Genomic DNA, 16,059 nt, shown 5'->3' with positions numbered 1-16,059 from the left:
TTAAGGATGTTAGACCTCATGAGATAATCTTCCTTCACCTTGGAAATCATGCTTCCTCATGAGATTAGGTTGGTAGTGGTACAATCACTGGCGCTAGGGTTTCTTGACTTGGTTAATGACTCAGTTCAGTACACATTCTTTTCACCATAAAGTGTAATGTTGCACCTAAGCTTACCTGACCAGAATGCATCCAAGTCCTCCAAGGCCTTGCACGTGTTTCTCACTCAAAGCTCAATTCATCTGTAAAGATTTGCTTGGATATTTGATTAAATAGACAGATGGTGGGGTGGTATTTGAGTATGAAGGATTGCAGCTTCTTTCAAAGACTTCCACTTAATTGCAGCAAAAGAGGAGAGCAAAGTCACGTCATGCCAACACTCAAGGTTATCCCTTTATCCAACATCAGAAAGCAGCGGAATTTTTTATTAATTTATATATTTATTTTTTGACACCTGAGTCAAATAATTTTAAAAGATGAGGAATGTTTAACAGGTCACCTCAGGGCATGCAAGTAATATAGTTGAATTATGGTTAATGAAATCAAAGCATGGAAGATGAAGCTATTTGTGAGCCTGGACCACAAAACCAGTCTTAAGTGTCAGTTTTTCGAAATTGAGATGTATATATCAGTTGAATAAATAAGGTTTCCATTTATGTATGGTTTGTTAGGATCTGACAATATTTGGCCGAGATACAACTATTTGAATGTCTGGAATCTGAGGGTGCAAAAAATCTAAATACTGAGAAAATCGCCTTTGAAGTTGTCCAAATGAATTCTTAACAATCCATATTACTAATCAAAAAATAAGTTTTGATATATTTATGGTAGGAAATTTACAAAATATCTTCATGGAACATGATCTTTACTTAATATACTAATTAATTTTGGCATAAAAGAAAAAACAATAATTTTGACCCATACAATGTTTTTTTGGGCTATTGCTAAAAATATACCCCAGCAACTTAAGACTGGTTTTGTGGTCCAGGGTCACATTAAATTCAACGGGATACATATAAGGTAATGAATGCCGTCAAAAAAGAAAGTGCTAAAGACATGTAGGAGTGACAACTGTGAGTGCTATGAAAACGTGTGGGAGGTTTAAAACAATGCATTTGAATCAATGATGGATTTTTCAAGTTCATTGAGCTGGAACATTAAGAATATAATGATTTGAATAATCAACAAAAAAGTTCCCTAGACGTCATTACCTAACAATAACCCCTCAAGTTTTAGAGGTAGGTCTATATATATATATATATATATATATATATATATATATATATATATATTATATATATATATATATATATATATATAAGAACAGATTAAAGTTTTATACATTAGGTCAATGCTGATGACGTAGATCTCAAGACAAGAGTAGGATGACGTGCTCAGACTACATCCGACAGGGGGCGATTAAATGAATGCAAGTCGTGACCCATTTCAGACATATAGGTGGAGCAAAAGACTTGAAAAATAACAATATTAAATTAAACAAATGATTCATTATCCTTTTGCAAATGCATTCGGTGCAATTCATTATCTCCGTTCTTCATCATTTTGGCTCAACCTGAATAGATGCAGGTGCCCATCTTGTTCTAGTCAGAAAGTCTTATGAATTCAGCTCATCGTTGCTATTTGTTCAGTTGCTGACAGAGACCTCCCCACCCCAATGTAATCTCACCTCATTAACATTTTAGGTGACAAGACTGCCATGGTCCTTATCAAGAATTCATGAGTAAGGCTTATGGCCATATTAACATTTTAGAGCCAATAATTTACAGTCCTCTGTATGTCTGTTTGGGTGTGTGAAGGAGGGAATGGAAAACTATTGCTTTGTTAGTTCTCAAACACAGTGGGTGAACAAGGCAAGTAAATTTCACACACATTGCATTTGGAAGTCTTCTTAAGCGGTACAGTAGCCTATACTTCCTCAAGTAGGACTAGAAAGGTTACCTGGAGTGTATTGCTAATTAGATTCAACTTAACACATCTAGGCAGCTTTTGTGCTAAAAACGCTGCATTTTCTACTCATTAAAGTGGCGAGATGAATCTCTCACGCTCCACAAAGACAGAGCAAAACCCCAGAGAACACGAGGCTGCTTTCTGCCCTTTGTTCGCATTTATTCACATTCTACCCATTAACTAAGATGCTATACATTAAGAGTCTCCGTCTCAGCGCCTCCCGTTGACACCCGCCTGCCTGAGAGGGGGCGTAGTGCTGAGAGGAGGATTTTCACACAAACAACAGAGACTATAAAGACAAAGCGGCGCGGAACAAAAAAACACGTCGAAGTGACGGTGTGGGCACAGACTGGTGCCGCAGAAGTGTGCGAGCAGAGTCGGTCTGTGGGCCAATCTGTGCGCCGAGTCCTGGCAGGGAAGGAGCAGCCTCGCGCGGTGACTCACCTTCTCTGTCAGGACAGCGGCATTATGCTGCGGTGAGTGTGGAACAGTGATCACACCCGCCAATTACACCGAACTCAGCTCACTTTCTTCACCGTGACATACACTGTCAGCGGCACGCTTCACATGCTGCCACCCTCGGTACAACCTGATCAGGCACAAATTGGACAGTCGCAGGTTTAGTGAGCCCACAAAAAGGTGCTTTGTTCCGGACGAGCGAACAAAGGTCACTCACAAACGCCTTCTATAATCCATCATCAGTGTGACATGCCTTAACCCATAGTTTACCAAGAGATATTTTTAGTCTATTTATATATAGTATACAAAAACTTATTAAGATGCCAGGTGCATTTCAGAGTAAACTGCCAGAAATGGCAGCATGAATAAAACACCTGATACATTAGCAAATAAGTTGTCAAAAGTTCCTTCTAAGGCTTTCTCCTGGTATGCCAGTTGTTTTGAAAGCATACAAATGAAAAAAGAGTGGTAGAACCTCTGGCAATTTTAGAAAAGTAAAATAATTGTACAAATTTTTATTTACTTTTATATCCTTAATGTTTTCATTGATATAACTATATATATATATATATACACACACACACACACAGTGTATATTCTTATATATATTATCATATATATATATATATATATATAATATATATATAATATATAAGTGCATAACGTTTATTGAGAATAAAACTAGATTTTGAACACACACACACACACAGTGCATAACGTTTATTGAGAATAAAACTAGATTTTGATAAACAGTCAAATATATTTTTATGTTTTGTTTTCCGCTATTTCTGTTCAGTTGGATGATGTCAAGTTCATATAACCTATGCAATATGCTATTTTTTATCACAAAAGGTCTTGTCTCATAGAAGATCTGTATGATAACATACGTAGTTTTTTCAGCTACAAAAAACATAATATGCAACAGCGTGACTTCGTAAGCCGAGACGTTTCACACTGAGAGTTTTATGACGTTATGCGTTGATATTTCGCGGGTGTACACTGCCCTCTGCTGGAGCAAGAACACACGGACACAGCCAAACCAACACGAATGCAACAGGCCGCTTGCCACTTAACGTTCAAAAAAACCTAACAAAACTGTGATTAGTTGTTTTGTTTAATCCCATTTTGTGGTAATTGCCTCATTTACATTCACTCAGAATAGGCTAATTAGTTGCATCTGTTGTGATTTAATCACGAATTTTGGTTAAGTTTGTCGTCTGCCTTGATGTACTCGACTTGTCAGTCGTGATGAATCAGGCAGTAGCCTATGTAACTATTTGAAGTTTTGAAGTTGAGTTCATAGAATAAGTCAATAAAGTATTTTCACTCTCGAAAAATATTTAACATGTTCTTTCAACTAGATTCTTCATTTCTTTTCTTCTTTTATTTTCTTTCTCTTTTTTTCTTAAAAAAGAATTCTAACACTACTAAACTTACATGTGTAATCGTGTTTCACACCATGTACTTTGAAATGGTAGCACACAGTCTCACGCTTCTCGGTGAGGTCATGAAAGTTTCCATTTATATAGTTATTACTGCTTATGTCATAAAGAAATTAAAATAAGCATAGCCTCATTCTCCACCCAAAGCTTTGATCTGTGTGTTTCTTTGGAAATGTGTGAATCATCTCCCACTGGGAGGTTCAAATCTATCTATCTATCTATCTATCTATCTATCTATCTATCTATCTATCTATCTATCTATCTATCTATCTATCTATCTATCTATCTATCTATCTATCTATGTACAATGCAAGAATATCATCCGATGAGGACAAATAGCAAAGTGGTTGATTGTGTAAAGTTTTTTTTTTTTTTTTTTTTTTTTGCTACATTTGTAAACAAATCGAGCGAAAAGCATTTCTCCTCACTTATTCGCTGTTTTAAACGAACTTTACATGTTTAACAAGTAATCGTTTCCTGATAGTAGATTCCTGTAATAGTTTAAAGAGATAAAGGCAGATGTTTTCAATTGAGCTCGGAAACTGGTCATTTACGCTTAGAGGGTTGTGCAGGGGCGCTAGGTTTTTTTTTTTTTTTTTTTTTTTTTTGACTTCCCCTACCCCGCTTCTCTCGGATAGGCGGCGAACTGAAACCTTGCAGACTTGAGTCCACTTCAGAGTTTCGGACTTTCTCGAACTTTGTCAAACTCTATTCTCTGGCCTCCAGAGGTTGAAACTCTTCAACTCTTCTCGCGCTGACACTGTGCAGGCTTTTGTCTCTTTTGTTTTTAGACAATGAATTGTCAGCTACCTTTCCCTGGAGTACAGTTATCAGTTTTATTTATCATAAGCTTCTCTCTTGCTCATGGATATCCGCCAAGTCTGTTTCAGGGCAGCGCGTATTCAGGAACCGTTCACAGGCACAGAAATAAGTAAGTTGCTCCAGAAGTGATTTGTACGTTTACAGCTTATCTTCGATGAGTAGCCTACGTTCTTGTACGATGTTTCAAGACAAATGATTAAACTCAAAACAAATTACAGGAGTGACATTTTAATGCTGTTGTTTGGTTCTCTGATTGTGGTAAATCGCTAAAGCAGTGCAAGTAATCAATCGATTTGTTGAACATTTCTCTGAGGTGTTTAACATTTCAATGGTTCTTTTCAGGAACGTAAAAACATGTACTTTCATTTTAAAAGAATATCATTTTCACTTTAGCACAGCTTTGGCACATTCACAGTTTGCTGTCAGCCGTCAATGATTAAATATGGTATGGAAAAAAAATGCTCGATAGTTTAAATTTTTATTTTGCGATAAAAAATAACCAACTAAAACTATTCCTATTTTGTTTGTTTGTTTGTTTGTTTGTGTGTGTGTGTTTTAAATTATTTATATATATTTTTTAAATCTGTGTATTGTACAGAAACTGGTGCGCTTTTATTGTCCAAAAGAACGTAAGCCGCGCAGTTCAAGGCAGCGTGGAAAGTCACGTTGGACCTGAAGCCGCGCGCTGTCCCGAACATCAGCCTGACTGTGAGCCACAAATGATGTAAGTACTCGAGAGACCAGGAGGGGCGTGTAGAGGTACTGATGTCTCATGCTCGTTATGGACTCGAAGACACTACACCACCAAATAAACGATTCACGTTAACTACACCAGTTACACATACAGTGTTAAAAGGCGAAAATAATTTAGTGTGATTTTGCTTTTACGACATAAACAAGATCTATAAACAAAATGTTAACATCCACTACATTTGGCCAGTTGAAAAACAAACAAGGAAAAGCGTTCTGGAACGGAGTGACAGAGATTTACCCGCCCTGATCATAGCGTTCTGTATTAACTCTTGATTTTCCAGGCACATGTGCCCTGATCCTACTCTGAAATTACTCAAACACAGGGAAAGTTATAGTAAACTATACCAGTGTTCAGTACTAAACTGGAACTGTTTTTTTTTTTTATTATTATTATCTTTTAGTGCTTTAGTTTTTTTTTTTTTTTTCTCTCCCTCCATATTTTTGTCGATTCTGTGACAGTGCCAAGAGTGAGATGCAAGATATATATTCAAGCAGTTCACTTTATTTAGCTTGCTAAATTTTTGTTTCAGATATCACTGACAGAAGATCAGTTTCGCTTATAATGTAGTAAATATTTAGATTAAAAGCCACATTGTAGATATTTGCTTAGTCCATTGAAAGTCCTAGTCTGGATTGTTATGACAGAATTGTGATGTTATATATAAAATCTTACTCACACTATTTCACAAATTGAAGTTCATTCCTCTGCTGCCACAAGAATTTATGTAAGTGGTGTTTGATCTAAAAGGCCATTGAGTTAGACTAGTGTTTAAATAATGGAATATGTGGAAACTGGGAGGAATTGCAGTATATACATTAAATTAAGCATCAAGATGAAATAATTATAATGGCATTGTAACATATACATACACTCAAAGCTTTTAAAACAGCTTTTGAGGAGCCGGTTTAATAAAGATTATACTTCAGTGATGAATGTTGTATGATTTCATTCTTGTTGTGAAGTCATGTGAGGAATTTAAGGCTGCCATATGTGGCTTTGTCCAAATACTCACTTTCAGAGCTCTTTTCCTGTCATCTGAAGCAAATGTGATTTCAGTCGTTCAGCTTGCTGTGGTGTAATAACTAGAATGATTGCACTTCTAATTGCAGCATTATCCATTAGAAGAAACATTATCAACATCATTAAGTGAAGCTGAACAGACTATAGGCCAGAAGACTCTTCTTATTAATCCCTCTCAGTGTGTGCAAGTTAATGCTAGCCTAAACCTTTGCTTTCATCCTATAATAGGGGCAAAGCTTCATGGTCCATTACTCATAGTTTAAAGTAATTACAATAAGTGGCTTAAGCCATATAAAAGATGATGTGATCAAATAATTTTTTTTAAAATAAGATTGTGGAGACAAGTTGTTTTGTTGTTTGTTTTTGTTCTTTACATTTCAGATCATGTAAAAGGCCATCTTAATTTTTTTTTTCTTCAGATACCGTACTCGATTTCAGCCGACTTACAAGATAGCATACAAGACTGTGACTGAGCTAGAATGGAGGTGCTGTCCAGGATACCAGGGCCCAGACTGCAGAGAACTGAAAGACTCTCCAAATGGACAGATAGCATATCCACAATCAAACCCACAGCAGGCTCAGCATGGACAAAGTCGACCTGCACAAAGTATGTATATGTTCCAGACATGTTTTTTTTTTTTTTTTTGAGGATTATTTTTATTTAATAGTTATGTAATATATGTATCTATAATTAAAAAAATAATTAATATAAAGATATAATTGAAGTGTCTTAATTTTTTAATTGATCAAAAAAATAAGTTTTGATTTTTATTTTGTTACCACAGGGCCAGAACGACGAGAAACTGGACAATATGACATCAGACGAACAGCTGACAAAACACGCATATTGGAGGAAGAAGTACAGCGCCTCTCACAGACGGTTCTGGATCTTCAAGCAGCCATGACAGGTATGGCTAAAAACCTGAGAACAGACTTACAGGAGGACACCAGCAAGATGCTCATTACTCTCCTCAGTGACAGGACCTCACCTGACAGCACAAGAACAGGAGGCACGGAGGAGAGTGTGGTGCATCTGGATGGCCACCAGGCAATGAGAGGCCACACCCATGGGGAAAGAGAAATGAAGACATTGTTGGCCAAGCTCAACGATATGACAGATGCTCTCAAAAGCAAAGACGAAGCTCTTGAGGAACTGCGGGGAACAGTGACAGGGCATGACGGGCAGATACGAATGCTTATGGATAGTTCCTCTCAAGGCCTACCAGTCACAGGTGCTGGAGCTCCAGATATAGACATCCTTCAGACTTATATTGATGGGAAATTTGAGAAGCTCAAGAAGGAGCTTGTTGTAAACATGGAAGAAGAGATGGCCAAGCTGAAAAATGCATGTGATGAAAGGATTCAGTCTCTTCAAAAAACATGTGAAGATGGAAAGGACAACAGCTATGTGAGCCTTACTGATCTAGTGCACAACAAGGAAGCGGAGCTTAGAAAGGAGATACGTGAGATCAGATTAGATTTGTCCATGTCAGATGGTCTATTGCGCCCAAACCAGCAAACAACCATCGGAATAGATGACAGTAACTATGATGACTTGAGGAGGGAACTTATTCGAGTGGTGGAGGCCCATCGTGTCCTTAATGCCAGAGTGGACAATGAGCTAGAGCATCTGTCCTCACTGAAGATAGAAGATGTGCTCGGGTCACGCTTAGAGGACCTGGAGGACAGGATGAATGTCACTGAGAGGAACGCAGAGACTTATTGCTTCTATGTTGATGAAAAACTTACCAAGGAAATTATGGATGAAGTAGCTATGTTACGTCAACTCCTGGACCAGAAACTCAATGCTGTGCAGGATCAGTTCACTTCCATGTTGATCGAAATGAACAACAACTCCTTCCCAGGGATGTCTAGCAATGCACTGCAGATTCAAGTTAATGCTAACAGACATCTTATAAAGGGGTTGGAGGACAAGTATAATGCAATTGGGCAGATATGCTCAACCGACTGCAAAACCAACCTACCCACTGATTCCAAAAAGCCAGAAGGTTTAGATAGTCTTGTAAAGGACGTTAGTCTCTGCAGAAATGATCTGGATGTCTTACGTTCTGATTTTGTGAACAACATAGCAAGGCTTCATGCATTAGAGGATACTGTTAGAATGTCACCTGAGAAGCAGTTTCTTAATGCACATATACAGGACACCCACAAAAGAATTAATGCTTTGACTGACAATGTTAACGGCTTGACTGGAGCTATAACGGGATTGGGAGACACAGTTAGCAAATTTAGCCAAGACCTTCACACTTTGAACTCCACGTGTTGCCAGCAGGTAAGCAGTTCCCCCCTTTGGGTAGAAACTGGTAAACCAAGCCACAACCAGATCGAGGAGCTAAAAGACCAAGTGGATGCACTGAAGGCTCGAGTGACCACGGAATTGAGCGTTTGTAAGTTCAACACAGCTGGAGTAGCTGAGGGTGTCTCAGCAGTGGACAACAGGGTGACTGCTCTTGAGAAGATCTGTGGACGACTTGACGGTGAGAGGAACAATATCCAGGGCCCTTCAGGGGAATTGGAGAGGAAGGTGGCACAGATGAACAGCACTCTGGGCAGTCATTCAGGAGCGATCACAGCTCTTCAAAACTCCCTTCTGAATTTTCAGAGTCAGCTAGCAGGAATGGCTAGGCAAATTCATAAGGACCATACAAGAAAAGAACAAGGTAAGCTTTCAGATGTTAATGGCAGAATGATGAAACATGTTTTTAACTGGTTAGTGTTGGAAAATAGAAACTGAAGTATCTGAAAGTCAGTCATTTCTCAATACTGAACCAATAAGGGGATACATACACAATAACCTGTGTGCCCCCAAGCTGTTGAGAGGCAGGGGGCCAGCAAAGGTTTCCTGTGCCCTTTGTATGTGCCTGTAATATGTCAAAACAACAAGTTAGACACAATGGAATGGATCCCATTGCTTTTTATTTTCACAGATCCCTAAGTAACTTGATCAAGCCTCATTATTTTTTATTTTGTTAACAACATTACATTTCTTTTGATAGCATGAGTGATATACTATTAATTAACTGAAATGCTAATATGTGTAATTCACATTACTTTGGTCTCTATCAGTACATTTTAACCCACTTCTATAAAAAAAAAAAAATATCACAGTACATATGTTGTCTTTAGTGTTTAGTGGTTTTATAAGTGGAGGAGTTGTGTGGTGTTTTTTTTTTGTTTTTTTTTGGTCATGCCCAGCTTACTCAACCTATAACATTTAGAACTGGTGAGTGAGTTCATTTGTAGGCAGATCTGGTACCCATTAAGCTCCAAAGCCAACTTACGGGCCTCAGGAGGTGATGAATTCCCACACCCCTCTGCAGATGTTCAGCTATGAGAAGGCTGTTATGTCACTAGAGAACGCACATTCTCTTAAACTCCTGTTAAAGGAGTGATGTCATCATTCCCGATAAGGGTGGAGATCCATCTCTTGCAGAAACAAAAGCTGTTTTCCCCAAGTACTGTGGCTAAACAGTAACTGTCCTAAAGTGAAGTGGCCTAAGATGGACATATATATATATATATATATATATATATATGTGTGTGTGTGTGTGTGTGTGTGTGTGTGTGTAAGGGACTTTAACATTTATGCAGTGTTAATGCACAATAAATGTGTCATTTAACCTCAAATAAAGAATAAAAAATGTGTTGCTGTGAATTAAAAAAAAAATAAAATAACTTCTTCCAGACAAGACCGTAGTAAAAAGATTCTTAAATTAATTATTTAGCAGTGAAGTAACAACGTCATGGAATATACATACAGTGTGAAACAGACTGTGCAACCAGTGTGGTTTAATTCCCAAACAGATGACTCTTATTATCCAGTTCTTTTATTTTTTAGTGAATCAAAAGCATACTGCGCAATATGTAGACCGACTTCTACCGACAAATGACAGGTTACTGACAGGTTGTTGATATGCCAACATATCATACAATGAGTTTTAAAAAATGAATGAAATATGTTACCTCAGATCGTGTTTGTTTAGTGTTGTGGTTTAATATGTAGTATAACATTAAGGACAATTACTGGACTGCATTCAAGTACTAAAAGAATCGATTATTCACACATTAATGAACTGGAATCATTAAAAGAAATCCACTGATTGATTCTCGATTCCTATCCCTACTTTTAGGACATGATACAGTTAAAACTTTTAAGTCACAAACACACTAGACCTTATCCCCGAATAGCCTCAGCATTACTCAAGCTCTTTGGCTTCTGATTATGGCAGAGGCACATTGCACAATACTGGAATGACCCGTCCAGCTCTGTGACAAACACCACCAAGCTCTGTTTCTCTGATAATTTACTCTAATAGCTCTTCATTGATTTTTCATTAGGTTCTTTTTTTCCATGTTTCAGGGCATCAGTTAAGCCTGGGAATGTTTGAGGGCTGCATAGAAACACCCTCAACTAATGTTGATTCATTTTTCTGGCCGCGAATCAGCCATCTTCAGAAAACTCCTCACTGTTTGCTTTGGAGACAATGACTTAATTTCAGTTATTGAATTCATCTGGATCCATTTCCATGTTCTGTGGAAACAGTTGCAGGACAATGACGTTGTTATTTGGTGTTCTACTGATACCCCCAAAATTGGATTTGAACTTTGAATAGTGTCCCTTTCCTCCCCACATTTTTATCAGCCATGTTCTAACTCCTTTCTCTCTCTTCCTGCTGATTGATATCACTCAGAGGAGTCAGAGGATGTCAAGAAAGCTCTTTCCTGCTCTCACCAAATGTGTTTCTACTCTTGATTTAGTTTATGTAACATCATGTGAAGACATTAACAGGCTTTTAAGTGCCAAACTTGAAGGTATTCCCAGCTGGTTTCGGGTTAAAGTTTCTCTCTCTGAGTCCAGGAACCCATGTGGAAGTTCTCAGGTTGGATCAGGCCAAAATCGAGAGGTCTGGTCATTACAGCAGGGTCCAGCTTTAGTTGTTTCGTTTGCTGTGTTTGTGTTCATGTTTCCATGCACAAAATCACCACACCCAACAGAGCTTTTTGCTCTCCAGTCTCGAAATTGTCAACAGAAAGACCATTCGGATCCGGTCTACCATTCATAAACTAAATATGTTTTCAAATATTGCTCTCCACATCCTTAATTTCAGTAGAGGGTTTCTGACTCATTAAACCCACATCCAGTATTTATAATCAGCATGTCCTTGATTTACTCTGAAACATGTTTGTGTTGCTGCCTTTAGGCATTATGCATGTGATGAGTCTGTTATTTGCTCAGAATGCCAAAAAGACTTGTGGGAAACACACAGATAGATGCCTATTATCCCTTGGGAGATGTAATGTATGAGGGAGGGAATATGTATGTATGAAATCGGATATTTGGACAGCAGCTTAAATGTAGACAAACGGTACTGATGCCAGTAAGAGTTGATTAGCTTAGAAATTAGCCCAAGGGACTCAAGCTCCACCCCTCTTTTGAATCACATCCTACTACAGCCAATTGCATTCAGAGTCCAAATAGACCCTATAATGTCAAGAATGACGCATTACACTTCTCAATTTAGACAGCAGCATCTGGTAGGACAGAAAAGTTTTTTTCTCGCATCGCTGTAGAAAAGCTTGTAACCCACTGACAGCAAAAAGGGATTAAAAAGAGAAAATGCGAGGTTTTGGAAAAGAGTGTGAGATGTACGAGATCTTTAGGGGTGGAAGTGTGAACTGAAAAAAAGATTTTCTTCCTCATTAGACTCCAAGCTGACAGCAGTGCATAAAGACCGAAAGCCTTTGTAAATAGGGTACACTGCGAAGTTCAGAAACACTTGAATTGCACATTAAAGCTCTCCGTTGGATTATTATTCGGAAACATTGGCGTGAGCATTTTGGCAAAGTTTGGCTGAAATCAAAGGCTAACAGCTTTTACATAGGTTTTACAATATGGGTGAAATGCCATTAAAATGCTTTATAGATGTTTTTAAAAAGAGGGCTGGCAAGCCGACATTCCTATAACTTTAGATTTCTGTGTTTGGGTCAGTGATCATTGTGTATTGAAAGGATGGTTGACCCACAAACTCTGTCATCAATTACTTCAAAATATATGCTATTATGTGCTTTTATGAAAAAAAGTCATACAGCTTTTGGATGGCATGCCAGCAAGTAAATGATGACAGAATTTTTATTTATTGTGTTATATGTAAACATAATACTTTGATCAAATTGATGTGATTAAACACCATAATTTTAGTAAAATTTGATGTTTCCCAATTTTTGCCAATTTATTAGTAGTGTAAAAATGTCCACAATAAAGAAAATGAAAAACCTTTTAAAAATATCTAAAGCACGTATCAAGTATTTGGTAAAATAAATTCAGCCTTTGTGAGCATAAGAGACCTCCTTCAAAAACATAAAAATGGGTCTTTTATCTTAATCTCTTTCATTTTTGCAGGACTGCCTGTTCAGCAGAAGAGACCCGTGTCTACCCCTTACACTCGAGCTCCAACACAACCCATGAGACCCTATGTTCCTCACATCCACATACCTTTGATCATACCACACAGAACAGTGCCAGCCCCCACTGTCCGTCCTCATGTGCGCCAGCCACACGTCCCACACCAGCCCTACTTCCCTCAGCCACCAGGCAGCCCCAGGCATCCCATCCACCCCGTACAACCCCATCAACCTGCCATACACCAGCCAGTGGTGGTCACAGGGCAAGCCGGCCCACCTGGGTATGTGCGCAGGGTCACACGGCATCAAAGATCTGAGGACTCAAAAACACATTTGAAAGGATTTGCAGGTGCTCCAGGTATGAAGTAGAATTAATAATAATATACATTTTTGGAAGCTCTTGTTTGAAGTGTCAAAAGTATTTGATTTTTTCCCTCTTCGATAGGTTATCCTCCTGTCAATCCTGTATCATATAATACCAAACAATCGCATCCAGAAGGTATCTTTTTCTTTATTTTCAGTGTTTGCTTTATAACAGATTTTTCATGAAATTGTTATAATTTATAGAATTATGACTATTAATTATCATTACAGCTGCCCATGTCCCATGGAATCCTGCATATCAAAGACCCATCGCAACTCCAGGTAACAAGTTATAACCTAACAAAGTGATTTCAAATTGTTTTAATTATTATACAAATAAAAATTGGCTTTGGAGAGTTCCTTCTCATGGTCTGTTCAAATTACAAATAACAAAAAAAAAACAGACTTTAAAGTAGAAACTTATGCAACATAACACATGGGAAAGTGGAAATGTAAAAATGATAAGACTGACCTTCACTGATGAAAGTGTTGTGTATGATTCAAAGACATAAAATCAACAACTTTAGGTTACTCACATAAATACAGTTCTCTGATAACATAGTAACTATGTAACCTAAAGTTTTCTTTCTAACATTTGTTCGGTATCTCACTATGGGATATAGACAACTCCTGTATTGCGGATATGCTGACGAAGTAGACTAAAGATGAATTTGATCCAAATTAAACCTCTAAATTAAAAAAAAAAATTGCGTTGTGCTGTTTGGAAAAAAAGCTAAATAAATCCATAAAAAAAAAAAAAAAAATTACAGAAAAAACACTGCAAATAAAAATATCAACCCACAAAAAATATACAAATAAAAACAAATTTACAAATCACAAACCAAATTCAGGTTACTCAAAGTTAAATTATGAATTTTGTTTGTAATGATCAAAATGTACTTTTCAAACATGTGATGTTTCTTCATCACAATAGTGTCCCAGCAGAACTCCTTGACGGATCCATTTTCTTTCTCTGCTGGCCTCACACGGCAGATGTTCTCAGGGGACTTCGGTATCATTCACTTTGATAGAGTGCTAGTCAATGATGGAGCTTTTTACAACCCACTGACTGTAAAAAAAAAAACATAAAAACAACAAAATGTTGAGTGGTTCCCAATTGGTTTTACTTCAAGAAACAGATTTACTAACAGTTTTTAGAGGTTTCTCTTATGGGCTTTCAGTATATATCCCATATCCTATTTGGCCATTGATTTCGCTCCACCCTCTCTACAGGGATCTTCAGGGTGCCCGCGGACGGACGTTATCTTGTGACTGCCGTTCTAACAGCTCCACAGGGTGAGCATGCAGAAGCCGTGCTCTCAGTGTCCAATCGCAGCGTGCAGAAGTTGAACACAGCAGGTTACTGGAGTGGCCACCCACGGCTGTCCCGAGATCAGTGTGCGTGTGGGGGGTCTGCATCCTTCAGCCTCATCCTCCCACTCCGGCAAGGTAACACTGTGGCTTTGGTCCGCACCGCCGGGAAGTTGGCGATCTCTGAATCTAGAGAGATCCTCTCCACCTTCAGCGCTATATTCCTCTACTCCCCTCAAGCCAAGAGATAACCCCGCCACTGAGAGGAGTGCTAACCTGACTTAACGCAAGTCTAACCATTCACAACGCTTCCTCATTTAGAAAGGTGTGGTCACATTTAGGGTTGTGCAGATAGATGATCGTGTATTGATACTATCCTAGGCCTATATATGTGCAATATTTTAACCGAGCCCTCACAAACTTAGTTTAATGCCACAGTTATGTTAGAATGCGTCTCATTCTTGTTTCTGCAGCTGTGCGTGGGGCGCGCGGTCCGGAGTGCTGTAAGACTGATGTATCCATTCAGTTTACCTTTACTCCAAATATATGAACTTCCCTGTTTTAAATATTTTATATTTAACGTGGTCGTTTATGTCCAATATTTAGTGTTAAACTGTTGGTCTTTAAATAAAATCGACTATTGATTTTCACCGTTGACTGATTTTGCAGAACATTTAGACTGATAACTTCCGTGCGCAGCTGCGGCAAATTTGTCACAGCACGCCCGGTATGACAGTTGTGTCCGATTATATATGAACTAGCTGTTTTAAATATAGAATTTTTAAATTTAACATGTTAGTTTATCAGTATGTTTGAAAGTATATTTTTCCAGTTATTGGTGTTTCCATAGGCTCACTCTCCCACACCTGTGTGGTTTAAAACACCAAATAGAGTACAGAGAGGTTCTCTCCTGCCCTACCCGTGCACGATAATATTGTGTATCGTCGATCTCATGGGCTGATGATATGACGATTTGAAAAAGGGCCATATCGCCCAACACAATTCACATTAGCAAAATTTCTGATAAATTTTCAACAAAGCTTGAATCCACTGCGTAATCTGCGCGGGAAAAACTTCCCAACCTTGTGGATTCCTATTGAAATCACTGGAGTTCGCTTTTTGCGAAAATTTAGTTGTGACCAATGGTAAATGTGACCACACCTTAAGACCTGTGACTATGCAATAGTTTGGCTTTTGTTATTTATCAAAACAATACCAATTTACTTACCGTGTTACTTAGATTTTTATAGGTGGAATGTGTTTGAGGTGGTAAAATATCAATCACAAATGCGCCATAAATTTGTTGCCAAAGAAATAGAGCATACCATTAGATTTTAGTAGTATTTTTGCATCTGTCTATATAGTTTTTTAAAATTGTGATTTAAAAAAAATATCTTTAAAATGTAAAAGGTTTATATTTTTAGCAACATTAAATTAACAAATGCATATTTTTTAATCTTTTACAACTATCACTTCTTTTACAGCCAAATATTTTTATC

The 16,059-nt window shown here is 37.9% G+C and overlaps 1 protein-coding gene across 1 annotated transcript; it reads left to right on the top strand.

Moving 5' to 3' along the window:
• Positions 1-4,475: 4,475 nt before the first annotated feature.
• Positions 4,476-15,739, top strand: LOC109090765 (EMILIN-2-like). Its single transcript, XM_042774730.1, has 9 exons — positions 4,476-4,798; positions 5,288-5,413; positions 6,883-7,070; positions 7,249-9,144; positions 12,885-13,244; positions 13,332-13,385; positions 13,481-13,531; positions 14,184-14,313; positions 14,475-15,739. Exons 1-9 carry the CDS (start codon positions 4,662-4,664, stop codon positions 14,809-14,811), a joined length of 3,279 nt encoding a protein of 1,092 aa, XP_042630664.1. The 5' UTR covers positions 4,476-4,661; the 3' UTR covers positions 14,812-15,739.
• Positions 15,740-16,059: the final 320 nt, after the last annotated feature.

The sequence above is a fragment of the Cyprinus carpio genome, chromosome A2 (assembly GCF_018340385.1).
Source record: "Cyprinus carpio isolate SPL01 chromosome A2, ASM1834038v1, whole genome shotgun sequence".
Taxonomy (NCBI): Eukaryota; Metazoa; Chordata; class Actinopteri; order Cypriniformes; family Cyprinidae; genus Cyprinus; species Cyprinus carpio.
This window is presented reverse-complemented; position numbering and strand designations above follow the sequence as displayed.